At 49.5% G+C, this 23,793-nt stretch overlaps 1 protein-coding gene across 1 annotated transcript in view; it reads left to right on the top strand.

Moving 5' to 3' along the window:
- The window catches only part of LOC109884412 (protein Wnt-7a-like), a 56,393-nt gene that overhangs the window by 14,906 nt on the left and 17,694 nt on the right, over positions 1-23,793 (top strand). Inside the window, exon 3 of the mRNA XM_031825877.1 lies at positions 9,496-9,767. Within this exon, the coding sequence (XP_031681737.1) occupies positions 9,496-9,767 (272 nt within the window). The remainder of the gene's footprint in view (positions 1-9,495; positions 9,768-23,793) is intronic.

Below are 23,793 nucleotides of genomic sequence, written 5' to 3'. Positions count from 1 at the left end.
CCTGTAAGTTGTTATCTGCATTTTAATTAAGAATGAGGCTAACCCGGTAGTGGTGTATGGGGTGGAACCCTATGGTATCACAACCCTGTGGTATCACAACCCTGAGTTATCACAACCCTGTTTTATTAGAACCCTGTGGTATCAGAACCTAGTTGTATCTGAACAGAACACTGTGGTATCAGAATATAACCCTGTGGTATCTGAACAGAACCCTGTGGTATCAGAACCTAGTGGTATCTGAACAGAACACTGAGGTATCAGAATATAACCCTGTGGTATCAGAACATAACTCTATGGTATCAGAACCCTGTGGTATCAGAACAGAACTCTATGGTATCAGAACCCTGTGGTATCTGAACAGAACCCTGTGGTATCATAACCCTGTGGTATAAGAACAGAAGCCTGCGGTATCAGAACAGAACCCTGTGGTATCAGAACAGAACTCTATGGTATCAGAACCCTGTGGTATCTGAACAGAACCCTGTGGTATCATAACCCTGTGGTATAAGAACAGAAACATGTGGTATCAGAACAGAACCCTGTGGTATCAGAACCCTGTAATATCAGTACCCTGTGGAATCGGAATATAAGCCTGTGGTATCAGCACGCTGTGGTATCAGAACATAATCCTGTGGTACCAGAACCCCGTGGTATCAGAACAGAACTCTGTCATTTCAGAACCTTGTTGTATCAGCACCCTGTGAAATCACAACCCTGTGGTATCAGAATCTAGTTGTATCTGAACAGAACTCTGTGGTATCAGAACCCTGTGGTATCAGAATATACCCCTGTGGTATCAGAACAGAACCCTGTGGTATCAGAATATACCCCTGTGGTATCAGAACAGAACCCTGTGGTATCAGAATATACCCCTGTGGTATCAGAACAGAACCCTGTGGTATCAGAATATACCCCTGTGGTATCAGAACCCTGTGGTATCAGAACATAACCTTGTGGTATCAGAACCCTGTGGTAACTGAACAGAACCCTGTGGTATCAGAACTCTGTGGTAACTGAACAGAACCCTGTGGTATCATAACCATGTGGCATCTGAACAGAACCCTGTGGTATCGGAACCCTGTAATATCAATACGCTGTGGTATCGGAATATAACCCTGTGGTATCAGAACCCTGTGGTATCAGAACATAGCTCTGTGGTACCAGAACCCCGTGGTATCAGAACAGAACCCTGTGGTATCAGAACCCTGTGGTATCAGAACAGAACCCTGCGGTATCAGAACTGAACCCTGTGGTATCAGAACCCTGTGGTATCAGAACATAGCTCTGTGGTACCATAACCCCGTGGTATCAGAACAGAGCCCTGTGGTATCAGAACCCTGTGGTATCAGAACAGAACCCTGCGGTATCAGAACAGAACACTGTGGTATCAAAACAGTACTCTGTGGTATTTTATCAGAACCCTTTGGTAACAGAACAGAACTCTCTTGTATCAGAACCTTGTATCAGCACCCTGTGTTATCAGAATCTTGTGATATCAGAACAGAACCCTGTGGTATCAGAACCCTGTGGTATCAGAACAGAACCCTGTGGTATCAGAACAGAACCTTGTCGTATCAGAACATAACCCTGTTGTATCAGAACCCTGTCGCATCAGAACAGAACCTTGTGGTATCAGAACAGAACCCTGTGGTATCAGAACAGTACCCCGTGGTATTTTATCAGAACCCTGTGACATCAAAATAGATTCCTGTGGTATTAGAACAATCTTGTATCAGAACCCTGTGGTATCAGAAAATATGGCTGCAGAGACAGAATGTTGCTCTTTTGAAGATTGTTTCATGCAATTCTACACATTTTGTCATGGGGCGGAATTTTTTTGTTGAGTTTAAAGCTAGTTTCCTAGAATTATACACGTTTGGCGTGGTTTATCCTGTGTTGTGGTATCAGAACCTTGTGGTATCAGAACAGAACTCTGTGATATCAGAACAGAGCCCAGTGGTATCAGAACATAACTCTGTTGTATCGGAACATAACTTTATCCTGTGTGTGGTATCAGAACTCTGTGCTATCAGAACCCCATGGTGTCAGAACAGAACCCTGTGGTATCAAAACCTGTGGTATCAGAACTCTGATATCAGAACAGAACTCTGTGTTATCAGAACTCTATGGTATCAGAACCCCATGGTGTCAGAACAGAACCCCGTTGTATCATAACCTGTGGTATCAGAACCCTCTGGTGTCAGAACAGAACCCTGTGGTATCAGAACTCTGTGGTGTCAGAACCCTGTGGTGTCAGAACAGAACCCCGTTGTACCAAAACCTGTGGTATCAGAACCCTGTGGTGTCAGAACAGAACCCTGTGGTATCAGAACTCTGTGGTGTCAGAACCCTGTGGTGTCAGAACAGAACCCTGTGGTATCAAAACCTGTGGTATCAGAACTCTGTGGAATCAGAACAGAACTCTGTGGTATCAGAACAGAACCCCGGTCTGATCAGAACCTTGTGGTACTGTATTAGTGTGGGGTGTAATGGTGTGGTATCAGGCGGTCCATCTAGGGAGGGTCTGCATGCCTCTCAGCCCTCAGGCTCACCTCAAGGAGCTGCCAGCTGTGTGACAGGAGCTGGGCTGCGGGCCAGATTCTAACCATCACAACACTATCTCTCTGTCTGGGTGCACCGTTAAATACATCTCTGACCATTGTATTGCTGCAATACATGGACTATACTTTCCTGGGTTGACCTGGTTGATCTGCTGAGACAGTGTTGACCTGTTGAGAGACAGTGTTGACCTGGAGAGTTGACCTGCTGAGAGACAGTGTTGACCTGCTGAGAGACAGTGTTGAACTGCTGAGAGACAGTGTTGACCTGCTGAGAGACAGTGTTGACTTGGAGGTTGACCTGCTTAGTGACAGTGTTGACCTGCTGAGAGACAGTGTTGACCTGCTGAGAGACAGTGTTGACCTGCTGAGAGACAGTGTTGACCTGCTGAGAGAGAGTGTTCACCTACTGAGAGACAGTGTTGACCTGCTGAGAGACAGTGTTGACCTGCTGAGAGACAGTGTTGACTTGGAGGTTGACCTGCTTAGTGACAGTGTTGACCTGCTGAGAGACAGTGTTGACCTGCTGAGAGACAGTGTTGACCTGCTGAGAGATAGTGTTGACCTGGAGGTTGACCTGCTGAGAGACGGTGTTGACCTGCTGAGAGACAGTGTTGACCTGCTGAGAGACAGTGTTGACCTGCTGAGAGAGTGTGTTGACTTTGAGGTTGACCTGCTTAGTGACAGTGATGACCTGCCAAGAGGCAGGCACTGTTGACCTGCTAAGAGACAGTGTTGACCTGCTGAGAGAGTGTATTGACCTGTTGAGAGATAGTGTTGACCTGGAGGTTTACCTGCTGAGAGACAGTGTTGACCTGCTGAGAGGCAGTGTTGACCTGTTGAGAGATTGTGTTGACCTGCTGAGAGACAGTGTTGACCTGCTGAGAGAGTGTGTTGACCTGGCTCTCAGCAGGGCAACACTGTCTCTCTGCAGGTCAACCTTCAGGTCAACACTGTCTCTCAGCAGGTCAACACACCACCAGTTTCTGGAAGGAAGAAAGGAAGGAAGGAAGGACGGACGGAAGGACGGAACATTAGTCCAGCCATGCAGCCACATCCTGTCTCTGGACAGACAGACAGACAGGTACCAGGTCAACACTGTCTCTCAGCAGGTCAACACTGCCCTCAGCAGGTCAACACTGTCTTTCAGCAGGTCAATCTCCAAGTCAACACTGTCTCTAAGCAGGTCAACACTGCCACTAAGCAGGTCAACCCCCAAGTCAACACTGTCTCTCTGCAGGTCAACACTGTCTCTCAGCAGGTCAACACTGTCTCTCAGCAGGTCAACCTACAGGTCAACACTGTCTCTCAGCACCAAAACATCCTGTGGCGGACTGCAATAGCATCAAATAGTCCCCGCGATATGCAGCTGTTCAGGGAAGTCAGGAACCAATACACGCAGTCAGTCAGGAAAGCAAAGGCCAGCTTCTTCAAGCAGAAATTTGCATTCTGTAGCTCTAACTCCAAAAAGTCCTGGGACACTGTAAAGTCCATGGAGAACAACAGCTTCTCCTCCCAGCTGCCCACTGCACTGAGGCTAGGTAACACGGTCACTACCGATAAATCCATGATAATCGAAAACTTCAACAAGCATTTCTCAACGGCTGGCCATGTCTTCCTCCTGGCTACTCCAACCTCGGCCAACAGCTCAGCCCCCCCCCCGCAACTACTCGCCCAAGCCTCCCCAGCTTCTCATTTACTCAAATCCAGATAGCAGATGTTCTGAAAGAGCTGCGAAACCTGGACCCGTACAAATCAGCTGGGCTTGACAATCTGGATCCTCTATTCTGAAACTATCCGCCGCCATTGTCTCAACCCCTATTACCAGCCTGTTCAACCTCTCTTTCATATCGTCTGAGATCCCCAAGGATTGGAAAGCTGCCGCAGTCATTCCCCTCTTCAAAGGGGGAGACACCCTGGACCCAAACTGTTACAGACCTATTTCCATCCTGCCCTGCCTATCTAAGGTCTTCGAAAGCCAAGTCAACAAACAGATCACTGACCATCTCGAATCCCACTGTACCTTCTCCGCTGTGCAATCTGGTTTCCGAGCCGGTCACAGGTGCACCTCAGCCACGCTCAAGGTACTAAACGATATCATAACCGCCATCGATAAAAGACAGTACTGTGCAGCCGTCTTCATCGACCTGGCCAAGGCTTTCGACTCTGTCAATCACTATATTCTTATCGGCAGACTCAGTAGCCTCGGTTTTTCTAATGACTGCCTTGCCTGGTTCACCAACTACTTTGCAGACAGAGTCCAGTGTGTCAAATCGGAGGGCATGTTGTCCGGTCCTCTGGAAGTCTCTATGGGGGTGCCACAGGGTTCAATTCTCGGGCCGACTATTTTTTCTGTATATATCATATGATGTTGCTCTTGCTGCGGGCGATTCCCTGATCCACCTCTAAGCAGACGACACCATTCTGTATACTTCTGGCCCTTCTTTGGACACTGTGCTATCTAACCTCCAAACGAGCTTCAATGCCATACAACACCCCTTCCGTGGCCTCGAACTGCTCTTAAACGCTAGTAAAACCAAATGCATGCTTTTCAACCGTTCGCTGCCTGCACCCGCACGTCCGACTCGCATCCCCACCCTGGATGGTTCCGACCTAGAATATGTGGACATCTATAAGTACCTAGGTGTCTGGCTAGAGTGTAAACTCTCCTTCCAGACTCATATCAAACATCTCCAATCTAAAATCAAATCTAGTCGGCTTTCTTTTCCGCAACAAAGCCTCCTTCACTCACGCCGCCAAACTTACCCTAGTAAAACTGACTATCCTACCGATCCTCGACTTCGGCGATGACATCTACAAAATAGCTTCCAATGCTCTACTCAGCAAACTGGATGCAGTTTATCACAGTGCCATCCGTTTTGTTACTAAAGCACCGTATACCACCCACCACTGCGACCTGTATGCTCTAGTCGGCTGGCCCTCGCTACATATTCGTCGCCAGACCCACTGGCTCCAGGTCATCTACAAGTCCATGCTAGGTAAAGCTCCGCCTTATCTCAGTTCACTGGTCACGATGGCAACACACACCCGTAACGCACTCCAGCAGGTGTATCTCACTGGTCATCCCTAAAGCCAACACCTCATTTAGCCGCCTTTCCTTCCAGTTCTCTGCTGCCTGTGACTGGAACCAATTGCAAAAATCGCTGAAGTTGGAGACTTTTATCTCCCTCACCAACTTTAAACATCTGCTATCTGAGCAGCTAACCGATCGCTGCAGCTGTACATAGTCCATCGGTAAATAGCCCACCCATTTTCACCTACCTCATCCCCATATTGTTTTTATTGATTTACTTTACTTTTCTGCTCTGCACATGACTATCTGATCATTTATCACTCCAGTGTTAATCTGCTAAATTGTAATTATTCGCCTACCTCCTCATGCCTTTTGCACACAATGTATAGACTCTTTTTTTCTACTGTGTTATTGACATGCTTATTGTTTACTCCATGTGTAACTCTGTGTTGTTGTCTGTTCACACTGCTATGCTTTATCTTGGCCAGGTCGCAGTTGTAAATGAGAACTTGTTCTCAACTAGCCTACCTGGTTAAATAAAAAATACAAATACAAATGTCAACACTGTCTCTCAGCAGGTCAACCTCCAGGTCAACACTGTCTCTCAGCAGGTCAACCTCCAGGTCAACACTGTCTCTCAGCAGGTCAACCTCCAGGGCAACACAGTCTCTCAGCAGGTCAACCTCCAGGTCAACACTGTCTCTCAGCAGGTCAACCTCCAGGTCAACACTGTCTCTCAGCAGGTCAACCTCCAGGTCAACACTGTCTCTCAGCAGATCAACCTCCAGGTCAACACTGTCTCTCAGCAGGTCAACCTCCAGGTCAACACTGTCTCTCAGCAGGTCAACCTCCAGGTCAACACTGTCTCTCAGCAGGTCAACCTCCAGGTCAACACTGTCTCTCAGCAGGTCAACCTCCAGGTCAACACTGTCTCTCAGCAGGTCAACCTCCAGGTCAACACTGTCTCTCAGCAGGTCAACCTCCAGGTCAATACTGTCTCTCAGCAGGTCAACCTCCAGGTCAACACTGTCTCTCAGCAGGTCAACCTCCAGGTCAACAGTCTCTCAGCAGGTCAACCTCCAGGTCAACACTGTCTCTCAGCAGGTCAACCTCCAGGTCAACACTGTCTCTCAGCAGGTCAACCTCCAGGTCAACAGTCTCTCTCAGCAGGTCAACCTCCAGGTCAACACTGTCTCTCAGCAGGTCAACCTCCAGGTCAACACTGTCTCTCAGCACGTCAACAAACTCTCTTAGCAGGTCAACCTCCAGGTCAACACTGTCTCTCAGCAGGTCAACCTCCAGGTCAACACTGTCTCTCAGCAGGTCAACCTCCAGGTCAACACTGTCTCTCAGCAGGTCAACCTCCAGGTCAACACTGTCTCTCAGCAGGTCAACCTCCAGGTCAACACTGTCTCTCAGCAGGTCAACCTCCAGGTCATCACTGTCTCTCAGCAGGTCAACCTCCAGGTCAACACTGTCTCTCAGCAGGTCAACCTCCAGGTCAACACTGTCTCTCAGCAGGTCAACCTCCAGGTCAACACTGTCTCTCAGCAGGTCAACCTCCAGGTCAACAGTCTCTCAGCAGGTCAACCTCCAGGTCAACACTGTCTCTCAGCAGGTCAACCTCCAGGTCAACACTGTCTCTCAGCAGGTCAACCTCCAGGTCAACAGTCTCTCTCAGCAGGTCAACCTCCAGGTCAACACTGTCTCTCAGCAGGTCAACCTCCAGGTCAACACTGTCTCTCAGCACGTCAACAAACTCTCTTAGCAGGTCAACCCTTCCTCTCAGCAGGTCAACACTGTCTCTCAGCAGGTCAACACTGTCTCTCAGCAGGTCAACAGTGTCTCTCAGCAGGTCAACACTGTCTCTCAGCAGGTCAACCTCCAGGTCAACACTGTCTCTCAGCAGGTCAACAAACTCTCTTAGCAGGTCAACCCTTCCTCTCAGCAGGTCAACACTGTCTCTCAGCAGGTCAACACTGTCTCTCAGCAGGTCAACACTGCCTCTCAGCAGGTCAACACTGTCTCTCAGCAGGTCAACACTGTCTCTCAGCAGGTCAACACTGTCTCTCAGCAGGTCAACACTGTCTCTCAGCAGGTCAACCTCCAGGTCAACACTGTCTCTCAGCAGGTCAACACTGTCTCTCAGCAGGTCAACCGCCAGGTCAACACTGCCTCTCAGCAGGTCAACATGGTCTCTTTGCAGGTCAACACGGTCTCTCTGCAGGTCAACACTGTCTCTCAGCAGGTCAGCATTGTCTCTCAGTAGGTCAACCTCCGGTTAACAGTGTCTCTCAGCAGGTCAACACTGCCTCTCAGCAGGTCAACTTCCAGGTCAACACTATCTCTCAACAGGTCAACACACTCTCTCAACAGGTCAGCATACTCTCTCAGCAGGTCAACACTGTCTCTGCAGGTCAACACTGTCTCTCAGCAGGTCAACCTCCAGGTCAACACTGTCTCTGCAGGTCAACACTATCACTAAGCAGGTCAACCCCCAAGTCAACACTGTCTCTCAGCAGGTCTACACTGTCTCTCAGCAGGTCAACACTGTCTCTCAGCAGGTCAACCTCCAGGTCAACACTGTCTCTCAGCAGGTCAACACTGTCTCTCAGCAGGTCAACACTGTCTCTAAGCAGGTCAACACTATCACTAAGCAGGTCAACCCCCAAGTCAACACTATCTCTCAGCAGGTCTACACTGTCTCTCAGCAGGTCAACACTGTCTCTCAGCAGGTCTACACTGTCTCTCAGCAGGTCAACACTGTCTCTCAGCAGGTCAACCTCCAGGTCAACACTGTCTCTCAGCAGGTCAACACTGCCTCTCAGCAGGTCAACCTCCAGGTCAACACTGTATCTCAGCAGGTCAACACTGTCTCTCAGCAGGTCAACACTGTCTCTCAGCAGGTCAACACTGTCTCTCAGCAGGTCAACACTGTCTTTCAGCAGGTCAACACTGTCTCTCAGCAGGTCAACACTGTATCTCAGCAGGTCAACCTGCAGCAGCCTGCCTGGCTGGACTAATGATTCCTCTGTCTGACAGGCAGAATAAAGGCCAGTGTTTATAGTACATCTAGTGTGCCCTCTGAGTTTGGATTCTATCTCCTACAGATATCTGTGAGCGCACAATACTCAGAGCCCTTCAGGTGCATTTGTCTCCCCCCATTCCCTCCTCTCCCCCTTTCCCTGCCCTCCTCCTCCTCTTCTCCTCTCCCCCTTTCCCTGCCCTCCTCCTCCTCTTCTCTTCTCCTCTCCCCCTTTCCCTGCCCTCCTCCTCCTCTTCTCTTCTCCTCTCCCCCTTTCCCTGCCCTCCTCCTCCTCTGCTCCTCTCCCCCTTTCCCTGCCCTTCTCCTCCTCTGCTCCTCTCCCCTTTTCCCTGCCCTCCTCCTCCTCTACTCCTCTCCCCTTTCCCTGCCCTTCTCCTCCTCTGCTCCTCTCCCCTTTTCCCTGCCCTCCTCCTCCTCTACTCCTCTCCCCTTTCCCTGCCCTTCTCCTCCTCTGCTCCTCTCCCCTTTTCCCTGCCCTCCTCCTCCTCTACTCCTCCCCCCTTTCCCTGCCCTCCTCCTCCTCCTCTCCCCTTTCCCTGCCCTCCTCTCCTCCTTCCCCCTGCAGCCCTCCCCCTGCCCCTCACCCCCCTACCGTCATTAATCTGTTTAAAGCAGCCGTGATAAATGAACTAAACTTGGCTTGCCTCGCACATTTTATGATTTGGTTTGAACAAGCTATGTCAGGTATGTGAGGAGGCTTGATACCACCCTAACAGAGGGTCATGTTGTCAGCGATTCTGATTCAAAAATGTTCTTTCTTTATGTATTTCATTGCTGTGCAAAACAAATTCCCTTCGGGGAAATTGTTTCAATCAATCAACCTATCAACCCATCAAATCCTCTCTCCTCTCTCCCAGGTAGTAAGGAGGCAGCTTTTACCTACGCCATCATCGCCGCAGGTGTGGCCCATGCCATCACAGCAGCGTGTACCCAGGGGAACCTGTCCGACTGTGGCTGTGATAAGGACAAGCAGGGGACCTACAGCCAGGACGAGGGCTGGAAGTGGGGAGGCTGCTCGGCTGACGTGAGCTATGGCCTGGGGTTCTCTAAGGTCTTCATAGACGCGAGAGAGATCAAACAGAACGCCAGGACCTTAATGAACCTCCACAACAACGAGGTGGGACGCAAGGTATGTAGATACAAAAGTGGACATTCCACCTCAATGACATCCTGTAGGAAGTCATGTCAATGTTTCCCCTCACTAACAATGTCTAATAGGAAGATCATTTTATCATATTGAGACATGGTATAAAACACCTTTATTGTAGTCTGATAGACCACCATGAGGTAGAGCAACAAACAGACCCTAATCATTATAACCTGGAAGACTCCGGTCGCAAGAAGAGCTGGAAGCAGTGGACGGTGCTGTAAGCTTGGTGTTGTGATGTCTAATCCCCTGTCTGTATGCTCTGGAGAATAAACCACAGGAAGTAGTCAGACGCAGCAGAGAGGAAGTAACCTGTAATGAAACCATGGCAGGCGTTACAGAGGAGGCAAAACACACAGGAAGTAGTCAGACGCAGCAGAGAGGAAGTAACCTGTAATGGAACCATGGCAGGCGTTACAGAGGAGGGAAACACACAGGAAGTAGTCAAACGCATCAGAGAGGAAGTAACCTGTAATGGAGCCATGGCAGGCGTTACAGAGGAGGGAAAACACAGAAAGGTGTGATCACATCTTAAATCTGGACCTGGTGTGGACCTGGAAACTGGAACACCCTGGTTCAGATACTGTTCTCTCTCTGTTCTCTCTCAGCTCCATCACCCTGGTTCAGACACTGTTCTCTCTCTGTTCTCTCTCAGCTCCATCACCCTGGTTCGGACACTGTTCCCTCTCTGTTCTCCCTCAGCTCCATCACCCTGGTTCAGACACTGTTCTTTCTCTGTTCTCAGCTCCATCACCCTCCATCACCACTGTTCTCTCTCTGTTCTCTCTCAGCTCCATCACCCTGGTTCAGACACTGTTCTCCCTCAGCTCCATCACCCTGGTTCAGACACTGTTCTCTCTCTGTTCTCCCTCAGCTCCATCACCCTGGTACAGACACTGTTCTCTCTCAGCTCCATCATCCTGGTTCAGACACTGTTCTCCCTCAGCTCCATCACCCTGGTTCAGACACTGTTCTCTCTCTGTTCTCTCTCAGCTCCATTACCCTGGTTCAGACACTGTTCTCACTCTGTTCTCCCTCAGCTCCATCACCCTGGTTCAGACACTGTTCTTTCTCTGTTCTCAGCTCCATCACCCTCCATCACCACTGTTCTCTCTCTGTTCTCTCTCAGCTCCATCACCCTGGTTCAGACACTGTTCTCCCTCAGCTCCATCACCCTGGTTCAGACACTGTTCTCTCTCTGTTCTCCCTCAGCTCCATCACCCTGGTACAGACACTGTTCTCTCTCAGCTCCATCATCCTGGTTCAGACACTGTTCTCCCTCAGCTCCATCACCCTGGTTCAGACACTGTTCTCTCTCTGTTCTCTCTCAGCTCCATCACCCTGGTTCAGACACTGTTCTCTCTCTGTTCTCCCTCAGCTCCATCACCCTGGTACAGACACTGTTCTCTCTCAGCTCCATCATCCTGGTTCAGACACTGTTCTCCCTCAGCTCCATCACCCTGGTTCAGACACTGTTCTCTCTCTGTTCTCTCTCAGCTCCATCACCCTGGTTCAGACTCTGTTCTCTCTCAGCTTCATCACCCTGGTTCAGACACTGTTCTCCCTCAGCTCCATCACCCTGGTTCAGACACTGTTCTCTCTCTGTTCTCTCTCAGCTCCATCACCCTGGTTCAGACACTGTTCTCCCTCAGCTCCATCACCCTGGTTCAGACACTGTTCTCTCTCTGTTCTCTCTCAGCTCTATCACCCTGGTTCAGACACTGTTCTCTCTCAGCTCCATCACCCTGGTTCAGACTCTGTTCTCTCTCAGCTTCATCACCCTGGTTCAGACTCTGTTCTCTCTCAGCTCCATCACCCTGGTTCAGACACTGTTCTCCCTCAGCTCCATCACCCTGGTTCAGACACTGTTCTCTCTCTGTTCTCTCTCAGCTCCATCACCCTGGTTCAGACACTGTTCTCCCTCAGCTCCATCACCCTGGTTCAGACACTGTTCTCTCTCTGTTCTCTCTCAGCTCTATCACCCTGGTTCAGACCCTGTTCTCTCTCAGCTCCATCACCCTGGTTCAGACTCTGTTCTCTCTCAGCTTCATCACCCTGGTTCAGACTCTGTTCTCTCTCAGCTCCATCACCCTGGTTCAGACACTGTTCTCCCTCAGCTCCATCACCCTGGTTCAGACACTGTTCTCTCTCTGTTCTCTCTCAGCTTCATCACCCTGGTTCAGACTCTGTTCTCTCTCAGCTTCATCACCCTGTTTCAGACTCTGTTCTCTCTCAGCTCCATCACCCTGGTTCAGACTCTGTTCTCTCTCAGCTCCATCACCCTGGTTCAGACTCTGTTCTCTCTCAGCTCCATCACCCTGGTTCAGACTCTGTTCTCTCTCTGTTCTCTCTCAGCTCCATCACCCTGGTTCAGACTCTGTTCTCTCTCAGCTCCATCACCCTGGTTCAGACTCTGTTCTCTCTCAGCTCCATCACCCTGGTTCAGACTCTGTTCTCTCTCAGCTCCATCGCCCTGGTTCAGACTCTGTTCTCTCTCAGCTTCATCACCCTGGTTCAGACTCTGTTCTTGCTCAGCTCCATCGCCCTGGTTCAGACCCTGGTCTCTCTCAGCTCCATCACCCTGGTTCAGACTCTGTTCTCTCTCAGCTTCATCACCCTGGTTCAGACTCTGTTCTCTCTCTGTTCTCTCTCAGCTCCATCACCCTGGTTCAGACTCTGTTCTCTCTCAGCTCCATCACCCTGGTTCAGACTCTGTTCTCTCTCAGCTTCATCACCCTGGTTCAGACTCTGTTCTCTCTCTGTTCTCTCTCAGCTCCATCACCCTGGTTCAGACTCTGTTCTCTCTCAGCTCCATCACCCTGGTTCAGACTCTGTTCTCTCTCAGCTCCATCACCCGGGTTCAGACTCTGTTCTCTCTCAGCTCCATCACCCTGGTTCAGACTCTGTTCTCTCTCAGCTCCATCACTCTGGTTCAGACTCTGTTCTCTCTCAGCTCCATCACCCTGGTTCAGACTCTGTTCTCTCTCAGCTCCATCACCCTGGTTCAGACTCTGTTCTCTCTCAGCTCCATCACCCTGGTTCAGACTCTGTTCTCTCTCAGCTCCATCGCCCTAGTTCAGACTCTGTTCTCTCTCAGCTCCATCACCCTGGTTCAGACTCTGTTCTCTCTCAGCTCCATCACCCTGGTTCAGACACTGTTCTCTCTCTGTTCTCTCTCAGCTTCATCACCCTGGTTCAGACTCTGTTCTCTCTCAGCTCCATCACCCTGGTTCAGACACTGTTCTCGCTCTGTTCTCTCTCAGCTCCATCACCCTGGTTCAGACTCTGTTCTCTCTCAGCTCCATCACCCTGGTTCAGACTCTGTTCTCTCTCAGCTCCATCACCCTGGTTCAGACTCTGTTCTCTCTCTGTTCTCTCTCAGCTCCATCACCCTGGTTCAGACTCTGTTCTCTCTCAGCTCCATCACCCGGGTTCAGACTCTGTTCTCTCTCAGCTCCATCACCCTGGTTCAGACTCTGTTCTCTCTCAGCTTCATCACCCTGGTTCAGACTCTGTTCTCGCTCAGCTCCATCGCCCTGGTTCAGACTCTGTTCTCTCTCAGCTCCATCACCCTGGTTCAGACTCTGTTGTCTCTCAGCTTCATCACCCTGGTTCAGACTCTGTTCTCTCTCTGTTCTCTCTCAGCTCCATCACCCTGGTTCAGACTCTGTTCTCTCTCAGCTCCATCACCCTGGTTCAGACTCTGTTCTCTCTCAGCTCCATCACCCTGGTTCAGACTCTGTTCTCTCTCAGCTCCATCACCCTGGTTCAGACTCTGTTCTCTCTCAGCTTCATATGACCCTACAGAGCTGGTTGGGGATATGATTTGATATATGATATGTTATGATATTTGATTTGACCATACAGGTCTGGTAGGGGATCAATACTTTAAACTGCCCGAACGGCACCATGAAATGTATTTAGAATTTAGAATCCTCACCAATGTCCAGTCTCTTGACAACAAGGTTGATGAAATCCGAGCAAGGGTAGCATTCCAGAGGGACATCAGAGACTGTAACGTTCTTTGCTTCACGGAAACATGGCTCACTGGAGAGACGCTATCGGAGATGGTGCAGCCAGCTTGTTTCTCCACGCATCGCGCCGACAGAAACAAACATCTTTCTGGTAAGAAGAGGGGCGGGGGCGTATGCTTTATGGTTAACGTGACGTGGTGTGGCCACAACAACATACAGGAACTCAAGTCCTTCTGTTCACCTGATTTAGAATTCCTCACAATCAAATGTCGACCGCATTATCTACCAAGGGAATTCTCTTCGATTATAATCACAGCCGTATATATTCCCCCCCAAGCAGACACATCGATGGCTCTGAACGAACTTTATTTGACTCTTTGCAAACTGGAATCCATATATCCGGATGCTGCATTCGTTGTAGCTGGGGATTTTAACAAGGCTAATCTGAAAACAAGACTCCCTACATTTTATCAGCATATCGATTGCGCAACCAGGGCTGGAAAAACCTTGGATCATTGCTATTCCAACTTCCGCGACGCATATAAGGCCCTGCCCCGCCCTCCTTTCGGAAAAGCTGACCACGACTCCATTTTGTTGATCCCTGCCTACAGACAGAAACTAAAACAAGAAGCTCAAGAGGTCTGTTCAATGCTGGTCCGACCAATCTGATTCCACACTCCAAGACTGCTTCCATCACGTGGACTGGGATATGTTCCGTATTGCGTCAGACAAAAATATTGACGAATACGCTGATTCGGTGAGCGAGTTCATTAGAACGTGCGTTGAAGATGTCGTTCCCATAGCAATGATTAAAACATTCCCAAACCAGAAACCGTGAATTGATGGCAGCATTCGCGTGAAACTGAAAGCGCGAACCACTGCTTTTAATCAGGGCAAGGTGACTGGAAACATGACCGAATACTAACAGTGTAACTATTCCCTCCGCAAGGCAATCAAACAAGCTAAGCGTCAGTATAGAGACAAAGTAGAATCTCAATTCAACGGTTCAGACACAAGAGGTATGTGGCAGGGTCTACAGTCAATCACAGACTACAGGAAGAAATCCAGCCCAGTCACGGACCAGGATGTCTTGCTCCCAGGCAGACTAAATAACTTTTTTGCCCGCTTTGAGGACAATACAGTGCCACTGACACTGCCCGCAACTAAAACATGCGGACTCTCCTTCACTGCAGCCGACGTGAGGAAAACATTTAAACGTGTCAACCCTCGCAAGGCTGCAGGCCCAGACGGCATCCCCAGCCGCGCCCTCAGAGCATGCGCAGACCAGCTGGCTGGTGTGTTTACGGACATATTCAATCAATCCCTATCCCAGTCTGTTGTTCCCACATGCTTCAAGAGGGCCACCATTGTTCCTGTTCCCAAGAAAGCTAAGGTAACTGAGCTAAACAACTACCGCCCCGTAGCACTCACTTCCGTCATCATGAAGTGCTTTGAGAGACTAGTCAAGGACCATATCACCTCCACCCTACCTGACACCCTAGACCCACTCCAATTTGCTTACCGCCCAAATAGGTCCACAGACGATGCAATCTCAACCACACTGCACACTGCCCTAACCCATCTGGACAAGAGGAATACCTGTGTATGTGAGAATGCTGTTCATCGACTACAGCTCGGCATTTAACACCATAGTGCCCTCCAAGCTCGCCCTCCAAGCTCGTCATCAAGCTCGAGACCCTGGGTCTCGACCCCGCCCTGTGCAACTGGGTACTGGACTTCCTGACGGGCTGCCCCCAGGTGGTGAGGGTAGGCAACAACATCTCCACCCCGCTGATCCTCAACACTGGGGCCCCACAAGGGTGCGTTCTGAGCCCTCTCCTGTACTCCCTGTTCACCCATGACTGCGTGGCCACGCACGCCTCCAACTCAATCTTCAAGTTTGCGGACGACACAAAAGTGGTAGGCTTGATTACCAACAACGACGAGACGGCCTACAGGGAGGAGGTGAGGGCCCTCGGAGTGTCGTGTCAGGAAAATAACCTCACTCTCAACGTCAACAAAACTAAGGAGATGATTGTGGACTTCAGGAAACAGCAGAGGGAACACCCCCCTATCCACATCGATGGAACAGTAGTGGAGAGGGTAGTAAGTTTTAAGTTCCTCGGTGTACACATCACAGACAAACTGAATTGGTCCACCCACACAGACAGCATCGTGAAGAAGGCGCAGCAGCGCCTCTTCAACCTCAGGAGGCTGAAGAAATTCGGCTTGTCACCAAAAGCACTCACAGATGCACAATCGAGAGCATCCTGTCGGGCTGTATCACCGCCTGGTACGGCAACTGCTCCGCCCACAACCGTAAGGCTCTCCAGAGGGTAGTGAGGTCTGCACAACGCATCACCGGGGGCAAACTACCTGCCCTCCAGGACACCTACACCACCCGATGTCACAGGAAGGCCATAAAGATCATCAAGGACAACAACCACCCGAGCCACTGTCTGTTCACCCCGCTATCATCCAGAAGGCGAGGTCAGTACAGGTGCATCAAAGCTGGGACAGAGACTGAAAAACAGCTTCTATCTCAAGGCCATCAGACTGTTAAACAGCCACCACTAACATTGAGTGGCTGCTGCCAACACACTGACTCAACTCCAGCCACTTTAATAATGGGAATTGATGGGAAATGATGTAAAATATATCACTAGCCACTTTAAACAATGCTACCTAATATAATGTTTACATACCCTACATTATTCATCTCATTTGTATACGTATATACTGTACTCTATATCATCTACTGCATCCTTATGTAATACATGTATCACTAGCCACTTTAACTATGCCACTTTGTTTACATACTCATCTCATATGTATATACTGCACTCAATACCATCTACTGTATCTTGCCTATGCCGCTCTGTACCATCACTCATTCATAAATCTGTATGTACATATTCTTTATCCCCTTACACTTGTGTCTATAAGGTAGTAGTTTTGGAATTGTTAGCTAGATTACTTTTTTAAATTTTTTATTTCACCTTTATTTAACCAGGTAGGCTAGTTGAGAACAAGTTCTCATTTGCAACTGCGACCTGGCCAAGATAAAGCATAGCAGTGTGAGCAGACAACAAAGAGTTACACACGGAGTAAACAATTAACAAGTCAATAACACAGTAGAAACCAAAGGGGGAGTCTATATACAATGTGTGCAAAAGGCATGAGGAGGTAGGCAAATAATTACAATTTTGCAGATTAACACTGGAGTGATGAATGATCAGATGGTCATGTACAGGTAGAGATATTGGTGTGCAAAAGAGCAGAAAAGTAAATAAATAAAAACTGTATGGGGATGAGGTAGGTGAGAAAGGGTGGGCTATTTACCAATAGACTATGTACAGCTGCAGCGATCGGTTAGCCGCTCAGATAGCTGATGTTTGAAGTTGGTGAGGGAGATAAAAGTCTCCAACTTCAGCGATTTTTGCAATTCGTTCCAGTCACAGGCAGCAGAGTACTGGAACGAAAGGCGGCCAAATGAGGTGTTGGCTTTAGGGATGATCAGTGAGATACACCTGCTGGAGCGCGTGCTACGGATGGGTGTTGCCATCGTGACCAGTGAGCTGAGATAAGGCGGAGCTTTACCTAGCATGGACTTGTAGATGACCTGGAGCCAGTGGGTCTGGCGACGAATATGTAGCGAGGGCCAGCCGACTAGAGCATACAAGTGGGTGGTATAAGGTGCTTTAGTGACGAAACGGATGGCACTGTGATAGACTGCATCCAGTTTGCTGAGTAGAGTGTTGGAAGCCATTTTGTAGATGACATCGCCGAAGTCGAGGATCGGTAGGATAGTCAGTTTTACTAGGGTAAGCTTGGCGGCGTGAGTGAAGGAGGCTTTGTTGCGGAATAGAAAGCCGACTCTTGATTTGATTTTCGATTGGAGATGTTTGATATGAGTCTGGAAGGAGAGTTTGCAGTCTAGCCAGACACCTAGGTACTTATAGACGTCCACATATTCTAGGTCGGAACCATCCAGGGTGGTGATGCTAGTCGGGCATGCGGGTGCAGGCAGCGACCGGTTGAAAAGCATGCATTTGGTTTTACTAGCGTTTAAGAGCAGTTGGAGGCCACGGAAGGAGTGTTGTATGGCATTGAAGCTTGTTTGGAGGTTAGATAGCACAGTGTCCAAAGACGGGCCGAAGGTATATAGAATGGTGTCGTCTGCGTAGAGGTGGATCAGGGAATCGCCCGCAGCAAGAGCAACATCATTGATATACACAGAGAAAAGAGTCGGCCCGAGAATTGAACCCTGTGGCACCCCCATAGAGACTGCCAGAGGTTATTACTGCATTGTCGGAACTAGAAGCACAAGCATTTCACTACACTCGCACTAACATCTGCTAACCATGTGTATGTGACAATTAAAATTGGATTTGATTTGATTTAAAACTCAAAGCAGATTTACATAGCTCGGTGGAGACCCTCGGATTCTCAGGAGTGAACACATCCTGTGAAAGGGTTCGGTAACTCCGGTGCCTTCCCAAAGTATTCAGACCCCTTGACTTTTTCCACATTTTGTTATGTTAGCCTTATTCTACAATTGATTAAATAATTGTTTTTCATCAATCTACACACCATAATGACAAAGCAAAAAACAGTTTTTTAGAAATGTTTGCTAATTTATAAAAAAAAAAACATTTACATAAGTAATTCAGACCTTTTACTCAGTACTTTGTTGAAGCACCTTTGGCAGCAATTACAGCCTCGAGTCTTCTTGGATATGACGCTACAAGCTTTGCACACCTGTATTTGGGGAGTTTCTCTCATTCTTCTCTGTAGATCCTCTCAAGCTCTTTCAGGTTGGATGGGGAGCGTTGCTACACAGCTATTTTGAAGTCTCTCCAAGTCCGGGCTCTGGCTGGCCCACTCAACGACATTCAGAGACTTGTCCCGAAGCCACTCCTGCATTGTCTTGACTGTGTGCTTAGGGTCGTTGTCCTGTTTGAAGTTGAACCTTCACCCAAGTCTGAGGTCCTGGGTACTCAGGAGCAGGTTTTCATCAAGGATCGCTCTATCCTTTGCTCCATTCATCTTTCACTCAATCATGTCGAGTCTCCCCGTACCTGCCCTCCAGACTGGCACTATGCTGGGTCCTGGCACTAGGTATCCTCCAGACTGGCACTATGCTGGTTGCTGGCCCCAGGTATCCTCCAGACTGGCACTATGCTGGTTGCTGGCCCCAGGTATCCTCCAGACTGGCACTATGCTGGTTGCTGGCCCCAGGTATCCTCCAGACTGGCACTATGCTGGTTGCTGGCCCCAGGTATCCTCCAGACTGGCACTATGCTGGTTGCTGGCCCCAGGTATCCTCTGGACTGGCACTATGCTGGTTGCTGGCCCCAGGTATCCTCTGGACTGGCACTATGCTGGCTGCTGGCCCCAGCTATCCTCCAGACTGGCACTATGCTGGTTGCTGGCCCCAGCTATCCTCCAGACTGGCACTATGCTGGTTGCTGGCCCCAGGTATCCTCCAGACTGGCACTATGCTGGGTCCTGGCACTAGGTATCCTCCAGACTGGCACTATGCTGGGTCCTGGCACTAGGCATCCTCCAGACTGGCACTATGCTGGGTCCTGGCACTAGGTATCCTCCAGACTGGCACTATGCTGGCTGCTGGCCCCAGGTATCCTCCAGACTGGCACTATACTGGCACCAGGTACCCTCCAGACTGGCACTATGCTGGGTCCTGACACCAAGTATCCTCCAGACTGGCACTATGCTGTCACCAGATACCCTCCAAACTGGCATTATGCTGGCCCCAGGTACCCTCCAGACTGGCACTATGCTGGCACCAGGTATCCTCCAGACTGACATCAGGTATCCTCCAGACTGGCACTACGCTATGTCCTGACACCAGGTACCCTCCAGACTGGCACTATGCTGGCTGCTGGCACCAGGTATCCTCCAGACTGGCACTATGCTGGTACCAGGTACCCTCCAGACTGGCACTATGCTGGCTGCTGGCCCCAGGTATCCTCCAGACTGGCACTATGCTGGCACCAGGTATCCTCCAGACTGACACCAGGTATCCTCCAAACTGGCACTGCGCTGGGTCTTGACACCAGGTACCCTCCAGACTGGCACTATGCTGGCTGCTGGCACCAGGTAACCTCCAGACTGGCACTATGCTGGGTTCTGACACCAGGAATCCTCTAGACTGGCACTATGATGGCACCAGGTACCCTCCAGACTGGCACTATGCTGGCACCATGTACCCTCCAGACTGGCACTATGCTGGCTGCTGGCACCAGGCACCCTCCAGACTGGCACTATGCTGGGTCCTGACACCACGTATCCTCCAGACTGGCACTATGCTGGCACCAGGTACCCTCCAGACTGGCACTATGCTGGGTCCTGACACCAGGTACCCTCCAGACTGGCACTATGCTGCCTGCTGGCACCAGCTATCCTCCAGACTGGCACTATGCTGGGACCTGACACCAGGTACCCTCCAGACTGGCACTATGCTGGCTGCTGGCCCCAGGTACCCTCCAGACTGGCACTATGCTGGCTGCTGGCACCAGGTACCCTCCAGACTGGCACTATGCTGGGTCTTGACACCAGGTACCCTCTAGACTGGCACTATGCTGGGTCCTGGCACCCTTCTGACTGGCACTATGCTGGCTGCTGGCACCAGGTACCCTCCAGACTGGCACTATGCTGGGTCCTGACACCAGGTACCCTCCAGCCTGGCACCAGGTACCCTACAGACTGACACCAGGTACCCTCCAGACTGGCACCAGGTACCCTCCAGACTGACACCAGGTACCCTCCAGACTGACACCAGGTATCCTCCAGACTGGCACTATGCTGGGTCCTGACACCAGGTATCCTCCAGACTGGCACTATGCTGGGTCCTGGCACCAGGTACCCTCCAGACTGGCACCAGGTACCCTCCAGACTGACACCAGGTACCCTCCAGACTGGCACCAGGCTTTTTTTGACCCATCTAGACTGGCGCTATGCTGGGTGCTGCCACCAGGTACCAGGGCTTTTGTGACACATCAAGACTGGCACTAAGCTAGGTTAATGATCTGAGAATCCCTGCCATCATTAGAAACATCATGCACACCCAGTCTTTCTCTGCTTGGCCAGTGTAGTCTGTCATCTGGGCCCAGACTGGCCAAGTCATTGCTCTGGGACATAGTGCCATAGTGGGACATAGTGCCATAGCTTTGATGACATCAAAGGGCTTTGAGCTTGTGTCTGCGACTGTCTTCCTACTTGAGCTTCCAGGGGGTCTGAATGTTAAACTGACAACATTATCTTCATGGGCATGTAGCTTCAATGTAGCTTCAATCAGCTCCATGAATGTAGTGTTTCTCAGGAGTCTGAGGCATTACCATACTAAGCTGCTGTGCTCCCATGGCTTCTGATGATTACCCACCTGACTCCAGCCTGTCTGAGGGGAGGAGGGTGGGGGGAGTGAGGGAGGGGAGAGAAGGGGGAATTTAATCATTAAGAATAGGGTGAGGGTAGAAGAGCGAGAGATAGACAGGGAGGGGGATATGAGAGGAGGGGGAATGGAATCATTAAGAACAGAGAGAGAGAGAGAGAGAGAGAGAGGTGAGTGAGCAAGAGAAGGGGATATTTTTATTTTACCTTTATTTAACTAGGCAAGTCAGTTAAGAACAAATTCTTATTTTCAATGAGGGCCTCGGAACAGTGGGTTAACTGTCTTGTTCAGGGGCACAACAACAGATTTTTACCTTGTCAGCTTGGGGATTTGATCATGCGATTTTTCAATTACTGACCCAATGCTCGAACCACTAGGCTACCTGCCCCAAAATGGTTGGAGAGAGGGAGATGGGGAGAGAGAGAGATGGGGGGGAGAAGGGGGAATACAATAATTAAGAACAGTGTGAGGGTAGAGAGAGACAGGGGGGGAGGAGGGGGGATATGAGAAATGTGAGAATGGAATCGTTAATGAGAGAGAGAAATAGTGTAATGAATAAAAAGGGTGCGGCTTCTGTCTGGGAAGGAGAGAGATGATGTCATTCAGTGGATGGGGGTAGACTGAAAGAGAGAGATGGAGACAGACTGAAAGAGAGAGATGGAGACAGACTGAAAGAGAGATGGAGACAGACTGAAAGAGAGAGATGGAGACAGACTGAAGAGAGATATGGAGACAGACTGAAAGAGATAGATGGAGACAGACTGAAAGAGAGAGATAGAAACAGACTGAAGAGAGATGGAGACAGACTGAAAGAGAGAGATGGAAACAGACTGAAGAGAGATGGAGACAGACTGAAAGAGATAGATGGAGACAGACTGAAAGAGATAGATGGAGACAGACTGAAAGAGAGAGATAGAAACAGACTGAAGAGAGATGGAGACAGACTGAAAGAGAGATATGGAGACAGACTGAAGAGAGATGGAGACAGACTGAAAGAGAGCTATGGAGACAGACTGAAGAGAGATGGAGACAGACTGAAAGAGAGATATGGAGACAGACTGAAGAGAGATGGAGACAGACTGAAGAGAGATGGAGACAGACTGAAAGAGAGATATGGAGACAGACTGAAGAGAGATGGAGACAGACTGAAAGAGAGATGGAGACAGACTGAAAGAGAGATGGAGACAGACTGAAAGAGAGATATGGAGACAGACTGAAAGAGAGATATGGAGACAGACTGAAGACAGATGGAGACAGACTGAAGAGAGATGGAGACAGACTGAAAGAGAGATATGGAGACACACTGAAGAGAGATGGAGACAGACTGAAAGAGAGAGAATGCAGAGAGACTAGACTACCAACCTCCAAAAGGGATTGCCCAGTTATATTTTCAATCCCTGGTCCTATCACACTTAGAGTACTGTCCAGTTATATGGTCAATCCCTGGTCCTATCACACTTAGAGAACTGTCCAGTTATATGGTCAATCCCTGATCCTATCACACTTAGAGTAGTGTCCAGTTATCTGGTCAATCCCTGGTCCTATCACACTTAGAGTACTGTCCAGTTATATGGTCAATCCCTGGTCCTATCACACTTAAAGTACTGTCCAGTTATATGGTCAATCCCTGGTCCTATCACACTTACAGTACTGTCCCTGGTGCTATCACATTTAGAGTATTGTCCCTGGTCCTATCACACTTAGAGTACTGTCCAGTTATCTGGTCAATCCCTGGTCCTATCACACTTGGAGTACTGTCCCTGGTCCTATCACACTTAGAGTACTGTCCCTGGTCCTATCACACTTAGAGTACTGTCCCTGGTCCTATCACACTTAGAGTACTGTCCCTGGTCCTATCACACTTAGAGAACTGTCCAGCTATATGGTCAATCCCTGATCCTATCACACTTAGAGTAGTGTCCAGTTATCTGGTCAATCCCTGGTCCTATCACACTTAGAGTACTGTCCAGTTATATGGTCAATCCCTGGTCCTATCAGACTTAGAGTACTGTCCAGTTATATGGTCAATCCCTGGTCCTATCACACTTAAAGTACTGTCCAGTTATATGGTCAATCCCTGGTCCTATCACACTTAGAGTACTGTCCCTGGTCCTATCACACTTAGAGTACTGTCCAGTTATATGGCCAATCCCTGGTCCTATCACACCTAGAGTATTGTCCCTGGTCCTATCACACTTAGAGTACTTTCCCTGGCCCTATCACACTTAGAGTACTGTCCCTGGTCCTATCACACTTAGAGTACTGTCCCTGGTCCTATCACACTTAGAGTACTGACCCTGGTCCTATCACACTTAGAGTACTGTCCAGTTATATGGTCAATCCCTGGTCCTATCCCACTTAAAGTACTGTCCAGTTATATGGTCAATCCCTGGTCCTATCACATTTAGAGTACTGTCCCTGGTCCTATCACACTTAGAGTACTGTCCAGTTATATGGTCAATCCCTGGTCCTATCACACTTAGAGTACTGTCCAGTTATATGGCCAATCCCTTGTCCTATCACACTTAGAGTATTGTCCCTGGTCCTATCACACTTAGAGTACTGTCCCTGGTCCTATCACACTTAGAGTACTGTCCCTGGTCATATCACACTTAGAGTA

Source organism: Oncorhynchus kisutch, linkage group LG5, assembly GCF_002021735.2.
Source record: "Oncorhynchus kisutch isolate 150728-3 linkage group LG5, Okis_V2, whole genome shotgun sequence".
In the NCBI taxonomy this organism is placed as follows: Eukaryota; Metazoa; Chordata; class Actinopteri; order Salmoniformes; family Salmonidae; genus Oncorhynchus; species Oncorhynchus kisutch.
The sequence above is the reverse complement of the archived record's forward strand: the minus strand, read 5'-3'. Positions and strand labels throughout refer to the sequence as shown.